This window comes from Nannobrachium achirus (genome assembly GCF_963921795.1).
Source record: "Nannobrachium achirus genome assembly, chromosome: 22".
NCBI lineage: Eukaryota > Metazoa > Chordata > Actinopteri > Myctophiformes > Myctophidae > Nannobrachium > Nannobrachium achirus.
In genome coordinates this window covers 27,029,501-27,053,571 of record NC_137829.1, presented here as the reverse complement: position 1 = coordinate 27,053,571, position 24,071 = coordinate 27,029,501, and the positions used below count along the sequence as shown (strand labels likewise).

The following is a 24,071-nucleotide window of genomic DNA, read 5'->3' as shown; positions in this document are numbered from 1 at the left end:
GCTTAAGAGTTAACAGTTACAGGGCACTGTATATACAGCCGGGTAAAAGACATCACACTTAGTGATGAAGACATCACACAGCTTACATAAAACCAGTCTTTAATTACTGTAAATCGACAGACCCTCTGTATTAATGCTAAATCTGCTGGGATACTGTAGTTATGCTCGAATAACAAATCTGTCCTGCTGCCGTTTTGGAACAGGAGGTGGGAATGCTCAATGAAGGAAAGCTACAACAGGCTAGTCTTGCCAAGACGACCTTTGCAAACCATGTGTTCATGCTGTTGATGATGTTGACCTGGTTCATATACTGTAAATATGGAACTTTCCAAGGACTATCAGGCTATTTCCATATGGGCAACACTTTTCAGGAGTGCACCAATATCAGACGATATGTTTTGTGAGTCACATGGTAATCATCACAATAAAAAATATATATATACATTTGAGCAATGGACTTTAGTCATTATCATGTTGAGGTTTTGCCACACATTGTGAAGGCACACATTTTTGTCTCCAGCCGTACAGTTTGTGTCATGAGATTGAGTCCGAATCAGTTAAGAGTTTTTTGCCTGCAGCAGTAGTGGTAAGGCTAAGCAAAGAAACATATTTGTGATGTCAGGCAGAATACAGCTAACTCAAAAATGTTCATTTTTCAGGAAATTAAAAACATCCAGCCCAAGTGGAGTTAGGCAGTTTTGTCCATCATTGATAAGAACAGTTGACAATGGATTTTCAAGCATATTCATGGCCCCTGTCATCTCCCCTGTCACACAGGGGAGAGGGCTAAATCAGCTAACTCCACCCCCTCTGGTGGAGTTAGCTGGTTTGGCAGACAGTTTGAGAATCCAATTGAGTTTTGATTGATTGAGTATTTTATAAGACAAAAGTGGAGAACAGAACAAGTATAGTCAATACATTAAAAGAATGTAGTACAGATTTAGACAGATATGCTGGCACTGATGGGATTGAGGGAAGATTTGCATTGACTATTTTGAAAGTCAAAGTTCTTTTTACCCTGTCTTCCACGTTGAGCCATCTTAGGCTAGCAAAATGTGTGGGAGAAATGTGGGTCATGGGCCCCATGTCGAGAAGTAGTCGAATCAGTTTGTTTTGGGAGGTTTGGAGCGTATTGCGACCAAAGGTCGCAGTATACCATGAGAAAGCTTGTCCGTCCATGAGGCAGCTTGTCCGTCCATGAGGCAGCTTGTCCGTCAGTCAGTCAGTACACCTTTGTACAGTCTATTGGTTCCCAATTGTCACTGTGACATCACAGGTGACATCACAGGTGACATCACCTATGTAAAAGTCCATATATGGGTATTCCCCAGAATCTCTTATGCCCATATATGAAGATCCCTTCATATATGGGCATATATGATGTCATCGATATATTGGCCAAGCCATGGCCCATATCTGTGTGGCTGGTTCAGATAGGGATCTCCATGTATGGGCATAAAATACATTGTATGCATATGGATACATATTATTATTAATAAAGGATGAAATAAAAAGTCCATATATGGGCATTCCCAGAAACAAAATCCCTTTTATGCCCATGTATGGAGATTTCTGATGTCATCAATCCCAGGCCCTAACTGGCCCAAGAGCCTGCTTTACTCTGATTTACACCCTACCTTCCCCGAAAACGTTTATATTAAGTCCATATATGTATATGGATATATATTAACTCATTCGTAGTTTACGGCCGTAAAGCCCGTTAATTTCTCTATGTCTTTCACTGCCGGCTTCTCCTACCTGTTAACGTGGGCGCTCGTCCAGTTCCCATCGTGCGTGATCGGACACTGCTATGCATCGTGTGTTCGCGTATTCCATCAGCTTCTCAAATCCGTTGAAACTTTTTCAACGGGCCAAAATAGAGGACGGACTTCCGCTTCCGGTTCAGGGACTCCAATGTTAAAGTTGTCCGCTCAATAATGTGTCCTTGTAGAAACCGATCACGGAGCATTAGTTCAGGCCTATTTTAGTTGCGCTTCGATAAAAAAATGTTTTTTAATTAATTTTTATTACATTTACGGGTTCTACGGGCATGGCAGAGAAGGGGTACAAAGGGGTATTTTGATGGCAGAGTTTGTGTTAATAAAGGATAAAATAAATAAAATGTCCATATTAATTTATAAGTTACCTAGAAGCAAAGTTATTGCCATTTCCTGTTTTGGGCAATTAATTGACTAATTATGCTAATTACACCAGCTAAACCCAAAAAGAAAAATTGGAGACATGTTTTTTTGGCATTCTGAGAACCCCAAGAATCAAGATATACATGTCTCCAAAAATTAACATTCCAAAATTACGGCCAACAGAATCTGATACATAGGCTCCCCTACTATATACAGTATGGGCATTCCCAGATGATGTCCATGTATGGAGATCCCCAGGCATCAAACCCAGGCCCTAACTCGCCAAGGCCCTGCTTGGCTTTTCTAATTACCATACGTTTTATGCCCATATATGGAGATCCCTGAGCCAATGTCATCAATATTAAGGACATATCTGGGAATGCCCATATTTGGTAATGCATGTTTTGACATAACATTATTGACTATCATGCAGGGGTCTCCATATATGGGTAACTGGTCAGATATACAACACTGGCCAGATGGCCAAGGAGGTGCAAGCATAATCAAAGAGGGACTGACTGAGGGCCCAAGCAAGAGTCCTGAGGGCACTTGTGTTGACAAAAGTGGAAATTCTTCCCAGGAATCTTGTTCTTTGATTTACTTTTTTTGATCAGTTATTTTTTAGTTAGCTGGTTTTGTCAGAAATGCTTGCTTTTTAATACTTTTCATTGGTTCAATATTTTTTAACCAATGCACAGGTGTAAAGGGTGTTCAATGGCACTGATCTATGCAAAAATAAATAAATAAAACAAGTTAGTTGGTTTCTGCCGGACAGCGACGATTATGCTTTGGTATACACCATTGGTGATAGCAGCAGCCATCTTGTTCAAAGTAAGGATAGGACTTAGGTGATCGGGCTCCTCACAATGTCAACAGTCAGGCCATCACATATATCATCAACTGTTAGAGGCGCAAGAGTATTACTTATCATCACATGTCTATTACTATACAGCAGTTCTTGTTTGGATAACAGCTTCATTCTGCAGTGTGATGAAATCAGATGTGCAGGTGTAAGCTGTGTCATCAGCCGCAGCCTTTCCAGCCTGATACTTTGTGTTGTGTTCTCACAACTTCGTCCCTCTTTGTTGACCAGACATGATCACTGATTATTAACTGGGTCTCTGCAGCAGGAGCAAAGTCGGTGTCAATTACCTTGAGGCAAAGGCTGCTTTTGCAGAGCTCTTTAGAGTGAGACTTGTGGTTTTCTCTGGCATTTCTCAGAGTCAATTTAATAGGTCTCTTTGTCTTAATTATCCTAGGTTGCTTCATTTCAGTTCACTCACAAAAGATACACACTTGAGGGAGAAGAGATTAGCTTTTGCAAGCTGTTAGCTGTTTTTTTGCTGTTAATGAGGCGGACAGCGTCTCTGAGATATTGAAGCTTCTGAGGTGTCCTCATGAGTATCCCTCAATCAATGTACATTTTGAATAAAGAACAGGTAATAGTGTCTGTGATAACCGACTGCTAACATGTCAACGCCTTGCAATGACTCTGGTATCTGTCGACATACTGTACATACAGTACAGTTGGATGAACTACTAAGCTCAAATTTATGCACAGAGCAGGCGCTTGTACTGATGCTGAAATTAATTATATGCCAAGGGGAGATCCCTTTGTAGAACATTTGTAGAAAAAATGTGTACCAATTTAGCCTGGAATTCATGATGATTATAGAGTGTTAGGTCTATAACATTTCAATGAATGGCCCCACACCTAGTGCAGTGGTTAGGCAAGCACAATCGGTTCCTAATGCAGAATCAAATAGGTCAAGTCTCCTGCAGGAGGCACGTCTGAAGCCTGTCTCAGGCGTAAAAACGAGGTGGGAAGTTATTCAGTTTACTATGGCCTTCAAATATAGCCATTGGTACTGGAGGGTGCACTCGCCTCTTTCGAGAAGTTGTTTTGACACTGCAAGAGCACAGTGCTAGGAATATATGAGAAACTTAGTTTGTCTTCTGCGCTCCATTATCCCTGCCAGGCCGAAGGCAAGGCCACAGATAATGTTTTTGATACTGTGTGTGTGTGGTTGTGTGACTGATTATCTTGTGTTGCTATTTCTTTTCATATTTCATGGTAACACTATAACAGCCTACTTTATGCTTTGTCCTAACATGTCTATGTTTTGTCCTATTGAACCATATTTTCATATTACTTGCTTTCACATCACATGGTCAGATATCAACTTTTTCCTTCTTCTTTTTTTTCGTTCATTGAGCAGTGACTTAAACAGAAGTGGATCCACTTCCACTGAATTGTTGTGGGAAAGTAGGCTAGTCAAGAAAGTAGGCTATTCAGAGTGACACAAGACAATGACTAAAGACTGGGGGGAAACAGGATCATTCATCTTCACCTGATCTGTGAAGTGCCTGGAATTATTCATGGCGTAATTGAATAACAAAGAGTCAGCCCCATTGTGCAATTTGTCGCGGTGTAGATTCCTGTTGCATAAATATTTTATGTCACTCCCATAAACAGCGATCTTTGCTAAATGTGTTTGCAAAAGTGCTTTGCGCTGCTGCTGACGTAGGTTACAGTGTCCCACGTGAGATCAGAGAAAATGCAGAGCTTCTGTTTCTTACTCAGAAAGCACCTTGGTAGTACAACAGTGATTTCACCATATCATACCACGTCTAGTCACAGTAAATACATCTTGTTAAGACAACTATTGAGGTGGATTTCTTAGACATAACACAAGTATTGAGGTGGATTTCATAGACATGGTAAAAGGAGAAAGTAAGGGTTAAAACTTAAATTCCATTATATGTCAATTACCGTTGGCCGGTTCATATGATCCATTTAATATGATCATACGGTGGTTTCAAGCTATAGCTCGACTCGAGCCAAGGTTCAGATCCACAATGGTGACACTAAAGACTTTGAGATCCTTGCGAGCCGTGCTACAGGGTGACACCCTGGACACTTCCTGTTTATTGTAATGATGGACCACACCCTGAGACTCGCAATCAGCGGCAGGGAGGAGAGGAGACACTGGACTGGGTTTCACACTGGTCCTGAGGAAGACTATGCACAGAGTACATCCCATCACAATCACCGACAATGCACATGGCATCGCCCTAGCCTCGGGCACAGACACTGCAGAGAAAGGAAGAGAGAACTACTACTGGCAGTAGAAATGGAGTGTAGGAAGATCTGCTTCAAATGTATATGACAAGAAAACAAAAGTATTAACACAGAGGACAGAACCATTGCTACTGGCAAACCAGACGGTGCTCAAGGTTGTGGAGGACTTAAAATATCTCGGTGGCTGGACCGCTTCAATTCAATTCAAAGGAGCTTTATTGGCATGAGAAAACATACGTTTACATTGCCAAAGCAAGTGTCACAAATAATTGAACAGGACCTGAAGGTCTGGAGGGCACTTGCCTGGAATGCCCTGGGATGAAGAGAGTGTGTAAATCTGACATGGGAGAGGACCCCAAGAGGCAGCTGTTCGTAGTGGAGTCAGTACTGCTGTATGGTATTGGTTCTCAGGGGTCCTTGAGGGGGTTCCAGGGGGTCCCCAGCTAAATGATAGTTCCTTATGGCATTAAATTAACATTGATTTTACAATATAAATTGGGGTCCCAGAGATAAATGCTGTTAAATGGGGGTCCATAGCCTAGTCAAACTGGGGGGTCCCCAATTAAAATGGTTGAGAATCACTGCTAGAGCTGTATAAATCTTCTCTTATGGGAGTCCCTGGCATATCTTTTCAAATGGGTGTCTGCGGGCTAATAATTGACAATTTGGGGGTCCTTGACATGACAAAGTTTGAGAACCACTGCTGTATGGGGCAGAGACATTCACAGACATCACAGTACAGCAGGAAAAGTTAATGGATCACAAGAATGCTACGAATGGCACTTGGTGTGACCCACGTCAGAAACGTGGACCTCTACGGGGGCCTCTCAGGGGTCACAGATCACAGGTCTGACCACTGTGTCAGTACACAGTACAGCTAGGAGGGCAAAGAGGCTCACCACCTACCTAGGCGAGGAGGGCTACCTAACCCAGTCACTGCTTCACCAACAGGCTCGCTATGTAGAAGGGAGGTGAAGGGAGAAATCTTTTGTCAAGTCCGTCTCAGCACACAGCGGTTCACGTGTTAAGAAAAACTGAAACACTTCTTTGGTAAATAAAACTCTATAACTATGTGATTGTATCATTTTTATTCTGGAAAATAATTACGTCAAATAATTAAGCCAAAGCCAAAGTCATTGTAATTGTTGTGTATTGTAAATCACAGGCTGATTGTGTATATTTCTTAGGTGTGTGTTAATCGTGTAATTATTTGCAAGATTACATTAGACTAGCCCTTACCCGTTCAAAGATATGAGCTCCAAAATGATGTGCAGTGTGTGGGTTATGGGATGTGCACTGTGCACACAGTATATGAGGGATGGAAAGTAACTTTAACTGGTGCTTGCATGATGTAGGAGCATCAATGTAAGAAACCCGTTTCGTTTAATGGCTACAGAGATACTGTCCCCACCCCCCCCCCCCCCCCCTCCCCCCTCCAGCCCGCTCGCCCACCCGCCTGCCTGCACACACACACACACACACACACACACACACACACACACACACACACACACACACACACACACACACACACACACACACACACACAGAGCTGGTTAAACATTTTGCCTCAAGCTAGATGCAGAATAGATAATAGATACACCATAAAAATGCTAATATACAGCATACGATTTGTGAAAGTGACAAACGGGCTTCACAGTTATGTCAGGTGTGTTCATATGCTTATGGTGATGCGATTTCAGATCAATTGCTCCAGCCACTGAGGAGAAACGCTGTGACAGACACTCACTCAGACACTCACTCAGACACTCACTCAGACACTCACTCAGACATTCGCAAAATTATAGTATAGACTAGCCCTTACCCGTTCAAAGATATGAGCTCCGAAATGATGTGCAGTGTGTGGGTTATGGGATGTGCACTGTGCACACAGTATATGAGGGATGGAAAGTAACTTTAACTGGTGCTTGCATGCTAATATGTAGGAGCATCAATGTAAGAAATACCCGTTCCATTTAACGGCTACAGAGATACTGTGTACCGATCTGCATGATTTTTGGACAACATCTGTAACAGGGCCAGAACCCCCACCCCCCCCCCCCCCCGCCCGCCCGCCCGCCCGCCCGCCTGCACACACACACACACACCCCCCACCCCCCCGTGTGTGTGTTTGTGTGTGATTGTGCATGGCCTGAACAACAGCGCCCCTCCCTTAACATGTGTGGTCACAAAAGGTACTGTAGGCTAAATAGATATAGATACACCATAAAAATGCTAATATACAGCATACGATTTGTGAAAGTGACAAACGGGCTTCACAGTTATGTCAGGTGTGTTCATATGCTTATGGTGATGCGATTTCAGATCAATTGCTCCAGCCACTGAGGAGAAACGCTGTGACAGACACTCACTCAGACACTCACTCACTCAGACATTCGCAAAATTATAGTATAGATAAGGGCTGCTAGGAGTTGTTCATAATAATTTGTAGACTACTTTAGTATCTGCATTGCAAGCCTGGGGGTGTGAACTTTTTACCCAAACCTGTGATCCCTCCTCGCCCTACGTAGACACACTGTGGCGCGACAACAGAGCTAACAGCACTGCAGAGATCAAGACCCTGATGCTAGACAGAAGACTATGGAGGAGAGCAATTCAGGGGTCCTGAGTTGGTGTTGGCTAATCTGCACTCTCGCTTTTGCATTGCATCATCGCATTTCACATGATGTTCCAGCTGTGAACAGAATGCAATCAAACATATAATTTTGCGAATGTCTGTCTGTCTGTCTGTCTGTCTGTCTGTCTGAGTGAGTGTCTGTCTGTCTGAGTGAGTGTCTGTCTGTCTGTCACAGCGTTTCTCCTCAGTGGCTGGAGCAATTGATCTGAAATCGCATCACCATTAGCATATGAACACACCTAACATAACTGTGAAGCCCGTTTGTCACTTTCACAAATAATATGCTGTATATTAGCATTTTCATGGTGTATCTATATCTATTCTGCATCTAGCATGAGGCATATCTATTCTGCATCTAGCATGAGGCAACATGTTTAACCAGCTCTGTGTGTGTGTGTGTGTGTGTGTGTGTGTGTGTGTGTGTGTGTGTGTGTGTGTGTGTGTGTGTGCAGGCGGGTGGGGTGTTGGCTGGCCCTCTTTCAGATGTTGTCATGTAGATCGGTACACAGTATCTCTGTAGCCTTTAAACGAAACGGGTATTTCTTACATTGATGCTCCTACATATTATCATGCAAGCACCAGAAAGTTACTTTCCATCCCTCATATACTGTGTGTACAGTGCACACCCCATAACCCACACACTGCACATCATTTCGGAGCTCATATCTTTGAACGGGTAAGGACTAGTGGAGATTAAAGGAGCAAGACTGCTGCAATGTCCCCCACGGACTTGGACACTTTAGTTTCGTTATTAAACCTCTCTTTACTGGTCAGTCCACAGGTCTCTAGGCAAAATGTCTTGTTTGTAATGCAGCCTTGTATAATGGCCTGCCTGACAGAATGTAATTAGAGAGAGCAGCGCTTTTCTTGGGTTTTGCCCATTACTTCCATGGACAGATCCATAGCTGGGTCCCCAAAGTCCTGCTCGCTAATGAATCTGCTCCTGCTGGGTCTATTGGTGGCCACAACCTCACTGGGAGATCATTATTAGCGAATTCCATAGGGCAGCTGAAATGGCTTAATGTATGAGCTTGTAGGTCTGCGTCATCTGTTTTCCACATGTAAAGACAACTGCATAATGCATCTGATTATGCACAGTGACTGAGTGCATGCAAAAGTCCCTTTACTCATTAGTAGTGACAGCATTACATTTTCTCATCACATCGTCATTAGAGATCTTTACAGCACATTAAAATGTTTACAACCTAATGCACATTGTAATTGTTTCAGAGCATGTACATGCATGATGATTGAAATATTTAAGTGCCAAGTTCCATTCTTTTTAAACCTGTGTTACATTTGAGTTTACCAGTTACAGTAGCTTATTTTGCTTCTTTATGTTAGATACTGTACTGCTTCCTATAAGAATGCAACGTTATGGCTAAGTGAAGAGTCAGTGAAGGTTGCACTGGCAGAGAAAGTTCAGAGCTTAACAAGATTCAACCAAATGTGTTGAGTCAGCACACAATACCATAGGCTCTCATAGGTTGGCAGTATGTGTTCTTTATTCTGTTTTCTATTCTTTGTGTGCCCATTACATGATTGCATGATGAGTAACCGATATCTTTTTCAAAATGCTGAAATAGATAGCCCTGTATCAGGGGCCACAGCTGAGTAACTTCCCATTCATGTATTGTTTGAGTGTCCCTACACCCTCAGGTCAGAACAAGGCCGGTAAATATTTGTAGGTTTGTTTTCCTGATTTTATTGTTGACACAGCAGCCAGATGCTAAAGATTGATAACTAAACAAAGAGGCTGAGTGAGGGAGCAAACAGCCTAAATTCAATTGATTCCTTGTTATGGGGCTGAGTGTTTCTCAGATAAGGCAACAAACATGGCCTGGTGTCGTTGGAATCATATAGTTTTGATCCCCTCTCATCACTGTCTGCTTTATTGGCCCTAGCAGCTGTTTTTGTGTTACATAACTTACAATATAGCCTCAGTAGCTCATGTAGAGCAGTGGTTCCCAAACCTTTTAGCTCAAGACCCAAAGGAGAGATTAAATGTTTGCCTGGGACCCAAACTAGTGAAATTAGCAGATCTACAAGCTGACAATGCATCGCGATGTCATCGGTACGCATGAAATTGTAGGGCTGGTATTTTCACTACCTCTTCAACGTTTTTTCTTTTTTCTTTTATTTATAGATTTAAGTTATACATTTTTTAATTAAACGTAGGAAACAAAAAATAGGGGATATTTACTTGCGGCCGTTGTATAAAAATTGCTCCGCGACCCAAATATGGGTCCCAACCCACTGTTTGGGGACCAGTAGTATGTCTGTGTAGAAGATAATGAAAGGCAACAGGTAATAGTTACATTTTCACAGGATGCTAATTAACTACCAGTAAGACACCTAAGGGTGACAAGCGACCTCTCCCTCAGGGCGAGGTCACGCCATGTTTTGGCCATCTGACTTCATATGGGAATGCCCATATATGGAGATCCCTGTCTGTAGAACCAGCCACAAAGATAGGGGCTATCTTGGCCACCTGTCTTGGCCATATATGGATTCTGTTAGTGTGGTATGTGGCCGATGTGGTTTCCATATATGGGCATTCCCATATAAAGTCCTGCTATATATGGGCTTAATATTGATGACATCAGGGATCTCCATATATGGGCATAAAAGGGATTCTGTTAGTGTGGTTCACCTGACATCACAGTGATGTCAGAGCGTGATGTGAGAGCATCAAACCCATAGACCGTAAAAAAGCGTACACAGGCAGACGTCCATCCAGACGGATGGAGACATGATATGCCATTTCTCATACTAAACTGCAACCTTCGGTCGCAAATAACCTCATTGTTTAGTAAATATCAGTAATTATAATAATATAATAAAATAAAATAAAATGGCAGCTATAATAATTGTATTGATGTTAGCACCGAGGGGCAGTGGTTCAATGCATTCAGTCAAAAATAGTAATATGTCAGCTCTGTTGATTTATTTGTCCTGTCCTGGCCAAGTAATGATACAAATGAAAGGATTTATTTATTTGCGTCAGTTCATGACCACAGTATAGCTTTTTTTAAGCTGGGCCACCAGCTTCGGTAATCAGCTCATTTTCTTTGACGACCATTGATTACCTCTTCTGGATAGGCTATTCATGTCACATGGTAGAGCTAAGGGCCAATCGCAGGACAGTACCCCAGGAGTGCCCTTCTAGACAATGGGGGGAAAGAACCGCTCCTCCAGGCTATGGGGAAAATTAGCTGTTGGAAAAAGTACTCAAATGTTTTACTTAAGTAAAAGTATCGTAAAAGTATCAATACTGCACTGTAGATGTAGATGGGAAGTAACGAAGTACAAATACTTTGTTACTGTAACAAAGTACTTTTTTCAGTACTTTGTACTTTACTGAGTAGTTATTTGTCTGAGTACTTTTTACTTTTATCCGTTACATTTTAACACAAGTATCTGTACTTTTACTCTGCTACATTTTCAAAACAGGCTCATTACTTTGGTTTTAATGGTATATAGCCTATTAATGTTGCGCTGGAGCATATCTGAATTATCTGATGCGCATCTGATAGGCACACACAGTCGCACGCACGCACGCACGCACGCACGCACGCACACACACACAGGCACACACGCAGAGCCCCTCCGCTCAGGGGCGTCAATTGGGTATGGCAGGGGTATGCAGCTGCCATACCTTGGCTGCAGGGGGAAATAATAAAAATGTACTTTTCATCGTGCTTGTTGCTAAGGTATGGCAACATGAGTGGTGTCTTGCACGCGCGCGACACCAGTCATGTTGCCATACCTTACCTTTTTCTGAACTGACGCTACTGCCTCCGCTCAGCAGCAGCAGCAGCAAGCAAGTTCCCAAAAGTTCTTTTTTCGCCAACAGACAACTCTCTCTGTCTGCTTTCCTCTTACCTGCAGCCTGCAGTGTTCCCAAATAAATAAGTCCTTATTTAAACAGTAGGCCTACACACAGCTTCCAATTCCAAACACAGCCTTTGTGATCATTAATCCACCCGTACCGCTGGATTAAGAATTGACGTCTTTTCTCTTTTTGTCTTTCCAGGTGTAGCCTATTACAACTCGTTAAGCCTCGCCCGAACGTTTTAAAGTGCACTGATCAATAGAGAGAAGTGTAACATTGTAAGTCTCTGTAGAGAGGTTAAAACGAATCAAAACAACTTGAAGCAGTAACATGGGGTATTTTTTTGCTTTGCATATACTTGAAGGCAGGGCCGTGCTTAGCGATTTGGAGGCCCCAGGCAAACCCCAGTTTGAGGCCCCTGGGTCGGGAGCCATATGCGGGTCGCGGACCAATTTCTAGGGGTCGCGAATAAATACTCCCTTATGTTTTGTTTCCTATATTTTAGCTTTTAATTATTTGAAAATATATATATATATTTTTTTTTTAATAACACAAGTTTAATAGCCTATAAACTCTAGCACTTTTTCAAAAGAATTCCAGAGAAAATAATAACAGGAGGAGGGAGAAAACAGGGGTTGGGTGTTTTACTCAGGGACACTGCAACACATTGCTAACCTGGCCTGGAATCGTACCTGTGACAACCAGGGATCTGGTTCCCTTGGCAGGCTCACTAACCACTCAGCTATGGATGGCCACAATGTTCGACATATAGAACATAAAGAATGAGCTTCAACTTCTCTCACCAGAAGCAACTTACACAGGACAGGTAAAGTAATAAGAATAAGAATACTGAGTTAAACATTACATTACATGACCATGTTAACAGCCTTTTGTTAAGGGCCCTTTTACTATTTATATATGAGGGTATTGAGAGCTTGAGTTTGAGAGCTGGTGGGGCACCAAATGAATTTGGGGGCCCTCAAAACGTTAAATATAAATATATACAGTATAAATCTTGTTTATATTTTTAAGGAGACTAAAGTAACTTGTGACATTAAGGGCCCGTTCACAATGAGCCGAACCCGGGGCCGAGGATCCCCGACAAGATTTCGGGAGGACCCCCCGGGAAAATCGTTTGGTCGGCCCCGGAATCGGTCTTGGGCTTGAACAGTACCCCGACACGATCGGATTATGTTAATTAGCTTTTTTATGACCTCGGGACTCGTCGGGAGCACTCACGATAATATCAAAAAAGCTTGATATTGTCGGGTCATCGGGTAGGAATCCTTTACAGTTATTGTCGTCTGAATGAGCTCACGGGATTGCTTCAGATTATATGAAGCCAGCTCCTCCCTTTTTAGGCTGCGCAGAGTGTAGGCTATTCGGTCACCTCACAATAGAACAGCCTACACTTTTATTATTATTATTAGCCTACTTACTTTTTACTTTAGCCTACTCTCTCCCTAAAATGTTGTAATCACTTGTTCAAAAACGTTATAGCCTATAGCGTTCTTTTTTCTTCTTCTGCGCAGTCATTTGGCGACAAGGCAGTGCATTCTATCGCCTCACGAAAGCCTTTCCCCATATAGGCTATATATAATATATTTTTTATATTTATAAAAGATAATATTAATCACCATTTGAAACGCCTGTTTCAAATAAGCGCACGGTTCAAGCGCCTGGGCCGTTATTTCTTATTTGCAATTAATATTATCCTTATTATGTTTTATATAAGAGCCCGGGCTATTATTTGTTTGGTTGTTTGGTATTATTTGCTATTTATTCAACTTAACTGGTCATTTATGTTGCATGGCAGTGGTGCGCTGAAAACAGCAAATCTACAAGCTCACAGCAGTGCTGTGACAGCACGTTGCAAGTGCAACGCACCGCACTCACTGTGCGTCGCTAGGGTCATATGTTGCATGCGCTGAAAACAGCAAATCTACAAGCTCACAGCCCTGTGGACAGACACTTCTAAAAATGTATATGCTGCCCAGCCCAGCCCAGTCAGACGTGCGTCGGGGAACAGATTGCCAAAGGACTCCAAAAAAAAGAGAGAGGAGTCTGCTGCTCTCTGCCACTGCTGGATCAGAATAACTCATTACCTGTTGCTGCCTCTTTTTATCCAGTCCGCATTTTGAAGAAGTAATCCATTATTTTGAGGTGCAAGGGGAATGTAGAAGGCTCAATACTATAATGGTTTAATGTCAGGAATGGATAGTGGAGTGGTCATGTCAGCGAGTCAGAACACCGCAGCTGCAGGACTTCTGCGCTAATTGGGTCGTTGGCTCGTTGACTACAGACCTAGATGTGTGTGTGTGTGTGTGTGTGTGTGTGTGTGTGTGTGTGTGTGTGTGTGTGAGGACGCGTCGTTCATGTTCAAGTTCAAACTCTCACGCAACATGTCGCTTTGATGTCATGCAGAATGTAATGCGCAATTTCCTATTGATCAGATACACACCTGAAAGTATTCACGCTGATTAACAGTTAATTTGAGCAGTGATGGTAAAAGTAGGCCTAATCAGTGAGAATGCTTTCAGGTGAGCCTTTCTCCGTGCTCAAAGGCCAAGTAAAAAAAAAAAAGAGAGAGAGATTAATAAACTTGAACTCTGTCGGTCCACCGCCTCATCCAAGCCTTCAACCAACTGTCCAAAAAGGAAAATGGACATGTATGGTTCATTTAGTTCCATTACACTGTCAGGGTATTGCATATCACCTAAAACCGGATTAATTCTTCAAAATGTGGACTACATCACATCACAGATGCAGCACTCAAGGTAATTAAATGTCAGACCAAACCTCACCGTTGTGACTCCGACCAAGCCAAATATATTAGCCTATCTTATATAAATATAATAACGATATTATATATCCCCACGTGTGGGGAAAGGCTTTTTTGAGAGGTGATAGAATAGGGTGGTAGAATTGGGCCCATTAAATATAAAAAAAAAACTCTTTAAGAGGATGCGCAAACAAAGAAAAGGAAAAAAAAGCAAAGGGGCAAATACACGTTATAGCCTACACAGTAGGTCTATATGTAGGCTGGTAACGTGTCCGTTGGCTTCACGCTGGTCGCAACGACTTCACTTTTAGCGTTTCTTGGTTATAGACCTATTCATTCTTTATTTTTTATTCTATTGGTCGGCAATGTGCGAGCCCATGGCACCATCCGCGACCCCACGTTGGGTCGGGACACATAGTTTGAGAACCGCTGCCACTTTCTCAATCCGTGGAGGCTGGAGCCTTGTTTCTTTATTCAATCAAATGCCAGAAAAAATAAAAGTGAGTGAAGAAAGAGAGAGAGAGAAAAACACTCTTGATTTTATCCCTCTTGAGGGGGCGGAATTTTCATCTAGTCGCGTCTCTCATGGCACCACCCCCCCCCCCCCCCCCCCCCCCGAGATCGTGGGTGGCTAGAATCGCGAGACGTCGGTCTCATTTGTAATGGTCTGAGATATTTCACTTGGCACAGCGGGATATACCGGGCCCGATCGCAAGACAGAGGATCGCTGTCGTTTGAAATGAACACCGATAAACCCCCGGGCACGACATCTGATCCTACCCAACATCGCGTTTAGTGTGTGAGGCTCTTAAAGCTCTTTTCAGATAATCAGAGCCCATTGTTGCAGCGACAGGCCAACTTCTTTCAGGTGGTAATTAGCTGCATGTCTGTGGCAGAAATGTCATCTAAGGATGGTTGCTTCATGTTAAATAACACACTTCAGCTCAAGTTTCATACACTATTAAACCTATGAATTGAATCAGTGTTATTACTTATAGTGTTTTAAAAAAAAACGTAATTTTAATAAGAATAAGAATAACTTTTAAGTGCATGTTTTGCAGTGGTTTTCAAAGACAAGGTTTGTCTCACAGGACAGTCAGTGGGTTAAGGCTATACATATCCATTCGAAGTTAAACACATACATTACATGACTATGTTAAGGGCCTTTTTACTGTTTATTTATATTTGACGATAACTCATGGAGCCCCCTGGGTGTTTCTGTTTGAGGCGACCGAGTATTTCCCGGTGAATCTGTGCGCAACGGTGGGGGCTTGGGAGTGTGGGGGACACGAATCACTGACTATTGCTGATGATGGAGAGGTTATATAGCTTAGCTTTTATGTATTATGTTATGTAATGTAATCTTGCCGATTTAGTAAGAGACTCGTCGCCAATTGCAAGATATTTAAAAGTTATTTGGGGCCATGATGATATCCTTTCTTCCCACAACAAGGATTTATATTGTCTGTGTTATTGTTTACAACCACAATTATTCACGTGTGGCAAGATCGCGGTTCACTAGTTTTAGTAGGCTATAGACTCGAGGTGGGTGAAGCCTTTTCAGAAGTTAATTTAATGTTTTCCATTTAATGATTTCCTTTATCCTCATCTAATCTTGCGCTAATGCACGCAACTGTTTTTGCCATGTTTTAAGGCCGTGTATGCTTTTCAGAAGTTAATTTAATGTTTTCCATTAAAGGATTTCCTTTATCGTCATCTTCCGCTAATGCACGCAACTGTTTTCGCCAGGTTTTAAGGTCTTATTTTAGTTGTTTCTCATAAGCTCGCAACCCTCCTTGCCCATCGGCCCCCACCTTTGCGCACAGATTCACCGGGAAATACTCGGTCGCCTGTTTGAGAGATTGAGAGGCCCCAAATGGATATATTTGGGCCCCTCAAAATGTTAAATATAAATAAACAGTATACAAACTATGCGTGCCATCTTTAAGAAGCCCCAGTAAACCCTGTGAAAGTATTTCAAGTTAAACATCACATTTCATGTTAAGGCCCTTTTTACCCTTCTTTTATATTGATCTCATCCCGGGCCCCACTTCAAACTATCTGGGGCCCCCAAAATGAAATGGAATTGATACACATATATTATATGTATATATAAATATGGGGGCCCTCAAAACTTTTTTTAAATATAAATATATACACACACTTTAGAAATAATGTATCCATTCCCTGCATCGATCCTTCTTAAAGTTAAAGTAATGTACGTGACATCACAGAACAGACACAAAAGAACCGCTTGGGTAATCAGGACCATTGTTCTCTGGTCACACCTTTGAGAGCCACACTCTTTTCAGATTCTAATGAGCTAATGTTAACCCTCACCCTCACTTCAACTGTTCTCTGTCTCACAGTTGAGAGCTCAACTGGGGCCCCCTGATGGCCATGTTGGTTAAAAAATAAAATAATAATAATAATCTCATGAGGCCCCCAGGCTGTGAGGGGGCCCCAGGCGGCTGCCTAGTTTGCCTGTATGGTAAGCACGGCCCTGCTTGAAGGCATCAGACTAATGACATAAGGTACATTTCTCACCTTAAACAATGAAATGCAGACATGCACGTACTGCTATGTGTTTGAATAGGGAAACCTTATTTATTTATTTTAGCTTTTATTAAAAAATATTAAAATAAGATTTTGTTTGATAATATAAGTTTTGCCATAATCATGCAGCTTTATTACAATGACACAGCTATAACAGCAATGTTTAAAAATGTTATAGATTACAGTAGTAGACCTATAATCTATAATTCTTTTTTAATTCATATTATTTTTGTATCCGTATCATGATATTAGACTGGATAATTATCGTCTGTGATTTGGGATATTGTACTACATATAGTCCAAGTCTTATTTGTCCTTTTTTTTAATAAGACAAAACGGACTCGAACCCCCTAGGACTTGGACTTGACTTGGACACTTTAGGTGGACTCGACTACAACACTATAGCACATTCTCACAATGACATCATAAACATATTAACTAGTATTGTAAGATTACTTTTTAAAATGACAGTAGGCTACCCCTTAGATGACAGTCCTACTTCAATTTAATATCATTCAAATTCTATTGGCTTTGCACAGAAACATACGGTAAAATACTTTTACTTTTACTTCAAAAGTACTTTTCAAATCCGGTACTTTGCCACTTACAGCAATTCACAGCCGTCTACTGCAGATTTCATCCCACAATATAGTCAGTCAGTTATATGTTCACTTTGTCACGCTCATTCAAAGCATTATGGTAACATTGTTAAACGTCCCCGCCTTTTTAACCCAAATGTGACCAGCTTATGTATTGACAATGTGTCAATTCTTGTTTATAGTTGAAAATAGAACTTTTCTTTATTTTCCACCTACTATAAAAAACACTTAAACTAATGAAAGTGCAAATTTTGTTAGGAGAGGAGTTAGCTTCTAACTGATCAGTTTTGCACCGCAGCCCGAACCTCTAGTATAATAAATATCAAATCGCATGGATCTAGGGATCCGCACCTAAGTAACAAGAAATCTTGTGAAATAAAATGTCGCCAACCAATCATCAAGGACGATGATACACGAAAGAAGAAGAAGATGGGAACGACATTGCTTCCATGTCTATCTTCCTTGTGGACCTTCCTTGTTTTTAATATAAAAACAACATATTGAAACGATATTCTGATATGCTCTGAAGATAAACACCAAAAGTGTTTTTTAGTTTTTTCTTGGATCTTGATAGAGACCTGATTTACGTTGATTTTTTTTGATTTTTACGTTGATTTGAAATATTTCGGAAATGAACAGTAGCACTTGAGGATTTTGCTGTGTAGTAAGACAGTGGTTCTCAACCTTTTCAGGCAGCGACCCGCAAAATAATCATATTTTAACTGGGGACCCCCCACCCTGATGAGCACTAAGAGTTGATGCATTACATTGTCGTGTCCTTAAATTGTCATTTTAGAAATGTGCATATACCCTCTATACACTTAAACCTTAAGTTGGTTTGTTTACTCTTGAGTGAGAAAACAATGTTGCACATTAAGTTAAACATCTGGGGACCCCCCCCAAAATAATTTGGGGACCCCCCTGGGGGTCCCGACCCACAGGTTGAGAACCACTGTAGTAAGAGACCAAATGCAATTCTGTGAATTTTACATGAGTTTGATGTGTCTACAGGTGCTGCAGATGTACCTGCCCTTCTGTGGTATCGCAATCTCCAACGCTCAGCTCTTTGCCGCCTCGAGGAAGGAGTACGACAGGAGTCGGGTAAGGGCCGAGGAGGAGGAGGAGGTGGAGTTGGAGGTGGGGGGGTAAAACTAGGCAGGGTTGTCGCACCAAATTCTGGGCCCTGGGTACAAGGATTCACTTCAATAATTTTGTGCTTTAACTATTGAAAAATAGCAGATATACAAGCTCACAGCGCGGCTCCGAGTGCCGCGCTGCGAGCTTGTAGATCTGCTACCTTTGGAATTATTGTGAAAATGTGTGCAAGTCTTTGAATATTTCAAATCCTTCTAAGGTTTCTTGCCAAAAAATGTTTCTACGTCAGTGGTGTTCAAACGTTTTCATGTGAAGGACCCCCAAAAGGATATGTATTTGGCCACGGACCCCCATCTGAAAATATTTAGTTCCAAGGACCCCCCAGTTTAAAAAATACATATATTCAAAGAATTGCACACATTTTCACAATTTTTCAAAAAATAGCAGATCTACAAGCTTGCAGCGCGGCTCTCAGTGCCGCGCTGTGAGCTTGTATATCTGCTATTTTTCAATAGCTAAAGTATAACAAAGGCCCCCTCCACCTTGGCCTCACTCCCACTTTCCCCCACCTTGTGACGCCCCTGTAACTAGGACTAGGTACCTCCTCCTCCATCTCCAGGATCAGCATTCCTTCCCTCCCCCTTGATGCTGACAGCGAGGCTGAGTATTGATCAGCAGCAGCCCACTTGCTGCCACTGCAAAGGGGATAAGCGGGCGCTGTGAAGCCCCGGCATGGACACGTCCTCTGGTTCTCTGGATGGGGGATGGGGCCGGCAACCACATGGGGGGGCGGCAGGGCCATGGTGTAAATCTCCCAGGGAACATCTAGAGAGGCACTAATGCGCGTCACACATTGATCTCTGATGGGGAGAACATAATGAGAACTGAGAGATCAGTGAAAGGTGGAGAGAAATGGGGGGAAAGCGGCCAGGATCTTTATGTGCTCTGCTGTATTTAATTGTATTGGCGTTGCCTTTTAGATGGAGAGCCTCATTTGTTTTTATTGTGGGGAAGCTCTCATGTTGTATTACCCCGTCGATTTATGCTTTAGAAAATAATGATGATTATGCACTGATAGCTTAGCGAAGCAGCCACACGTCTTCATTCAAAAGGCCTGGAGTAGCACTTGCTGACAGATGGTTTATTCATTCAGTCTTGCATTTCATGCAGCAGCCTGTGAAGGCATGACATAACACCACAGTGGTGAATGGTTTGTTGTGGGTTTACACAGGCTCTGCTCGAGGTCGTCAATGACCTGTTTGAGGAGCAGACTGACCTGGAGAAGATTGTCAGGAAGATCATGCACCGTGCCCAGACGCTGCTTAAGTGCGAGCGCTGCTCCGTCCAGCTGCTGGAGGACATTGAGTCACCGGTGCTTTTTTTATGCTCCTCTCTCTCTCTCTCTCTCTCTCTCTCTCTCTCTCTATCTCTCTCTCTCTCTCTCTCTCTCTCTCCCTCTCTCCCTCCCAGTGGTGTAAAAGTAACTATGTACATATACGTAAGTACTGTACAATTTTGAGGTATTGCTGTAATTTACCAGAGTATTTCCAATTTTCTATAATTTTACTTCTTGAAAACTATTGTTACTAGTTACCTTTTGGAATTTGGTTATTATCACAAAATGTACATCAACCACTTCAACCTATATACATTTTGGCCAACTGGAAGTTGCCGATCTACAAGCTCGCAATGCATTGCGATGCATGGTGAACTTTTAGAGCTATTTTCAAAAGACTTGTATACATTTCAAATGGGACGTTCTGCAAAATGAGCACTTTCTACTTTTGGTACTTCAAGTACATTTTGATACCAATACCTTTGTACTTTTTCCACCACTGCTCTCTCTCTCTCTCTCTCTCTCTCTCTCTCTCTCTCTCTCTCTCTCTCTCTCTCTCTCTCTCTGTCTATCACTCTCTCTCTCTCACTGACTACCTGTGTCTGCCTACCTCTTTGTGTGCGTGTGTGTATCTATCTTGTGTATATCCTGTATAATTGTATGCAGCATGTCAGTGCACTGTAGTGATATTCTCGTCCATCCAACCCCCACAGGTGGTGAAGTTCACAAAGTCATTTGAGCTTCTGTCCCCAAAGTGCAGTGCAGATGCTGAAAACAGGTACAGTAACAACTAATATAATGTCTTAACACTGTATCTCCCACCTCCTGTCTAATATATACGGTCCTACTGGAACAAGCTGCTACAAATCTGGTTTATTGGCAAAATTCACAAACTGTCAACTTAAAAGAAGCATTTTCAAAATTTGGTCTGTTCCTTTTTTTTCTACACACCAAATCTCATCTTTGATTTATTTGTAAATGAGAGCAAAATAGGATTTTTATGAAGATGAAAGTGGGCAAGAATTGGGGTGCCTGCTGGCCTACTGGTCAAGGCGCATACCACTTAGGTAATGCCACATAGAATGGATGCCTGGCGGCGGCGCTGGTTCGATTCCCGATCCGGACGACCTTTGCCGTGTGTCGCTCCCCATCTCTCCCCCCATTTTCTGGCAGTCTACTGTCCTATTCAATAAAGACATAAAAAGCCCCAAAACAAATCTTTAGAGAGTGGGCAAGAATTCCATCCAAGACCATGCTGGCAGTTTATTTTGATACTTTTTGGTTATACATTGCAAGAAGAAGATGTGTCGCAAGCTCGCCTGCCAGTGTTGTGCTGTGATGTTGATCAGCGTGTTCAGGTTCTGGTACTCAGCATTGGTCCTTTGCACGACTAGTGTAACTGTAAAGTCTGCACAGAGAATCAGTATCAGTTGACTGGTTAGAGCCCCCACCAAGGACAAGGTATCTGTCAGGGAAACATGGTGGTGGTGGGGGGTCTTAGAGATGGGGGGAGGGGCAAGGGACAGAGAATTGAATATTATGGAGCACTGCACAAGTAATATGCTGATTCTGAATTGAAGGCATGCTGTAGGAACCCTCCTTAATTGGGTTGTGGCGCTTCCCTCCCCTGCAAGGCATGGATCAGCCGAGAGAGAGAGAGAGAGAGAGAGAGAGAGAGAGAGAGAGAGGGAGAGGGGCTTAATATTGTGTGGGTTGTTTACGGAAGGGAAAAAAGAGAACCAAAATGGAAGACAAATCACATCCTCACACCAGTGCTTGCTACAAACTGACACAGACACTCTCCAAGGCAGCTGTGATAACCACAGCGGTGATTAAAGAAAAGCTTTTTTTCTGAGGAATTATCTGTAATAAGGAACAGGCCAGTATTACCTTTGTGAGTCCATTTACAGGCTTCCCAGTTTGGTCTGTGACTGGAGAGACATGTCACTTTTGATTTACGGTTGTGTGATACTCTTTTAGTGACAAATGACAAAATAAATAACCATATCCTGACTGCCGAGTTAAAAAGTGCACTGCATTTAAAATCAAACTGAGGGAATTAAGAGCTTCTGTGGGTGATATGTCTTAGCTCCTGCTTCCTAGAGGTTCATATCTGAATAGCGTGGCGCGCCGTGCAAGATTTATGTGTGTAATTAAGTGAATAAATCTGACGTCAAAGGCTTAGTGTACTGTAGGATTTGTAATGTACCTTCCGAATCCCCAGCCGCCCCCATGGGGAGAGTAATGTTGAGCTAGTGTATGGCTCTGCCGGTGTGTCTGTGGCAGCTAATGACAGACACAGAGTGAGAGATATATGAGAAGAACAGAGAGAGAGAGAGAGAGACAGAAACAAAAGAGGAGAGGAAATCTAGCCATCAGCCTATTCCCTTTTTCAGTGAGCGTCATATCCACAGAGCCATATCCCTAGATCAAAGAGATTCACAACATCTGACATCAGCTCTGATACATCTGACATCTAAACATCTGACATCAGCCCCTCCCCCTATCTTTCTTGTCTAAATAAACCGCAGTGAACATTTAGCCATGTTTGAAGGCAAAAAGTCAATGATAGCCCTAGCGCGGTGAATGTGAATGGAACCTGCGTGCAGAGATGGAGTCGGTTCTCTGGTGGGGTGTGTGGGCGTTTGGTGTGGAGGAAGACAATAAGACAATTAACTTTTCATTACTTCATAAGCTGCAGCAGAAGTTTACTGATCTCTGTGAGACATTCATTAAATACACATAAAGGTAAAAGGCACTCTGTGAGGGGAAATAACGACAATCTTTCACATGGGTGTATCTGAGGTGGAAAGGGGAAGACAAGCGTTTGTTTTTACTAAGAATAGAAACATTTCTACGAACAATGCACATCAGGATACTTAATATTAATGACTTAAATAATGAAAGAACATATGCAAACGTGTTTTGCATGACTTTCCTTCCTCAGATTTGCTAACATTTTCATTACAATATCAACAGTTATTAAATGGTAAATTTATATAGCGCTTTTCATCCAAAGCGCTTTACATAGATTGTGCATTACATTCACCTATTCACACACACATTCATACACTGATGGCCAAGGAAACCATGCAAGGCACCAACCAGCACATCGGGAGCAATTGCTCAAGGACACTTCAACACTAACTCTGGGGGAGCCCGGGATCAAACAGGGAACCATATTGTGGTTCTCATCTGGCCGCTCTACCGGCCACTCTAACCCTGAGCCACTGACTATTAGTGAAAGGAGTTTGACCGTGGTTCTGTGCTGTCGATGCCTCTCTGTTACAAACGGACACATTCTTAATCTTTTTTATTTTGTCATCCCTATACCTTCTTTCTATGCCCCTATAGTTTCAAAGACAGCATTGAGAAGTCTTCCTACTCAGACTGGCTCATCAACAACAGCATTGCAGAGCTGGTGGCTTCCACAGGTCTGCCTGTGAACATCAGCGATGCCTACCAGGATCCACGATTTGATGCAGAGGTAATAATTCCACACTCTCAGTGGAAAAAAAGAGAATGTATGATTATGTTAGTGCCTGCATCTCATGATTCACATAACCTAGATATTTCCTAATGATTTAATCCCAACCGACCATATACGTAAAACTTGTAAAATGAAACTTTGATTAATGGTTCATGGATCAATTAAAATTCTATACATAGATTTCAAGTACTTGGTCTTAATAGTTAACTCAGTAATCTCTCTGATAATAGTTCATAATCTACACTGGTATATAGCTATTTCTATATTCTCACAATGCTATTGAATATTCAATCAGTGGTGAAGCATGTATGCATAGTTAATATTCCAGCATCAAAAATAGAATGCATGCACAGTTTAATCATTAAAGAACTTACACAGTAAAATCCTCAGTGATAATCTTATCCATTCGTAAGAGAGATACCCATATGGGTCCATCTGTTTATGCATGTACACCCTCACTGAGTTAAATGAACACTGATGATTTTACTGTATGCTTCCCACTGCCCTAATGATGTAC

At 42.2% G+C, this 24,071-nt stretch overlaps 1 protein-coding gene across 1 annotated transcript in view; it reads left to right on the top strand.

Moving 5' to 3' along the window:
- pde11a (phosphodiesterase 11a) overlaps positions 1 to 24,071 on the top strand; it is a gene marked incomplete at both ends in the record, with an annotated part of 59,707 nt that overhangs the window by 6,756 nt on the left and 28,880 nt on the right. The window contains 4 exons of the mRNA XM_080752796.1: positions 18,645 to 18,734; positions 19,960 to 20,100; positions 20,778 to 20,842; positions 23,419 to 23,551. Coding sequence (XP_080608922.1) covers positions 18,645 to 18,734; positions 19,960 to 20,100; positions 20,778 to 20,842; positions 23,419 to 23,551 — 429 coding nt within the window. The remainder of the gene's footprint in view (positions 1 to 18,644; positions 18,735 to 19,959; positions 20,101 to 20,777; positions 20,843 to 23,418; positions 23,552 to 24,071) is intronic.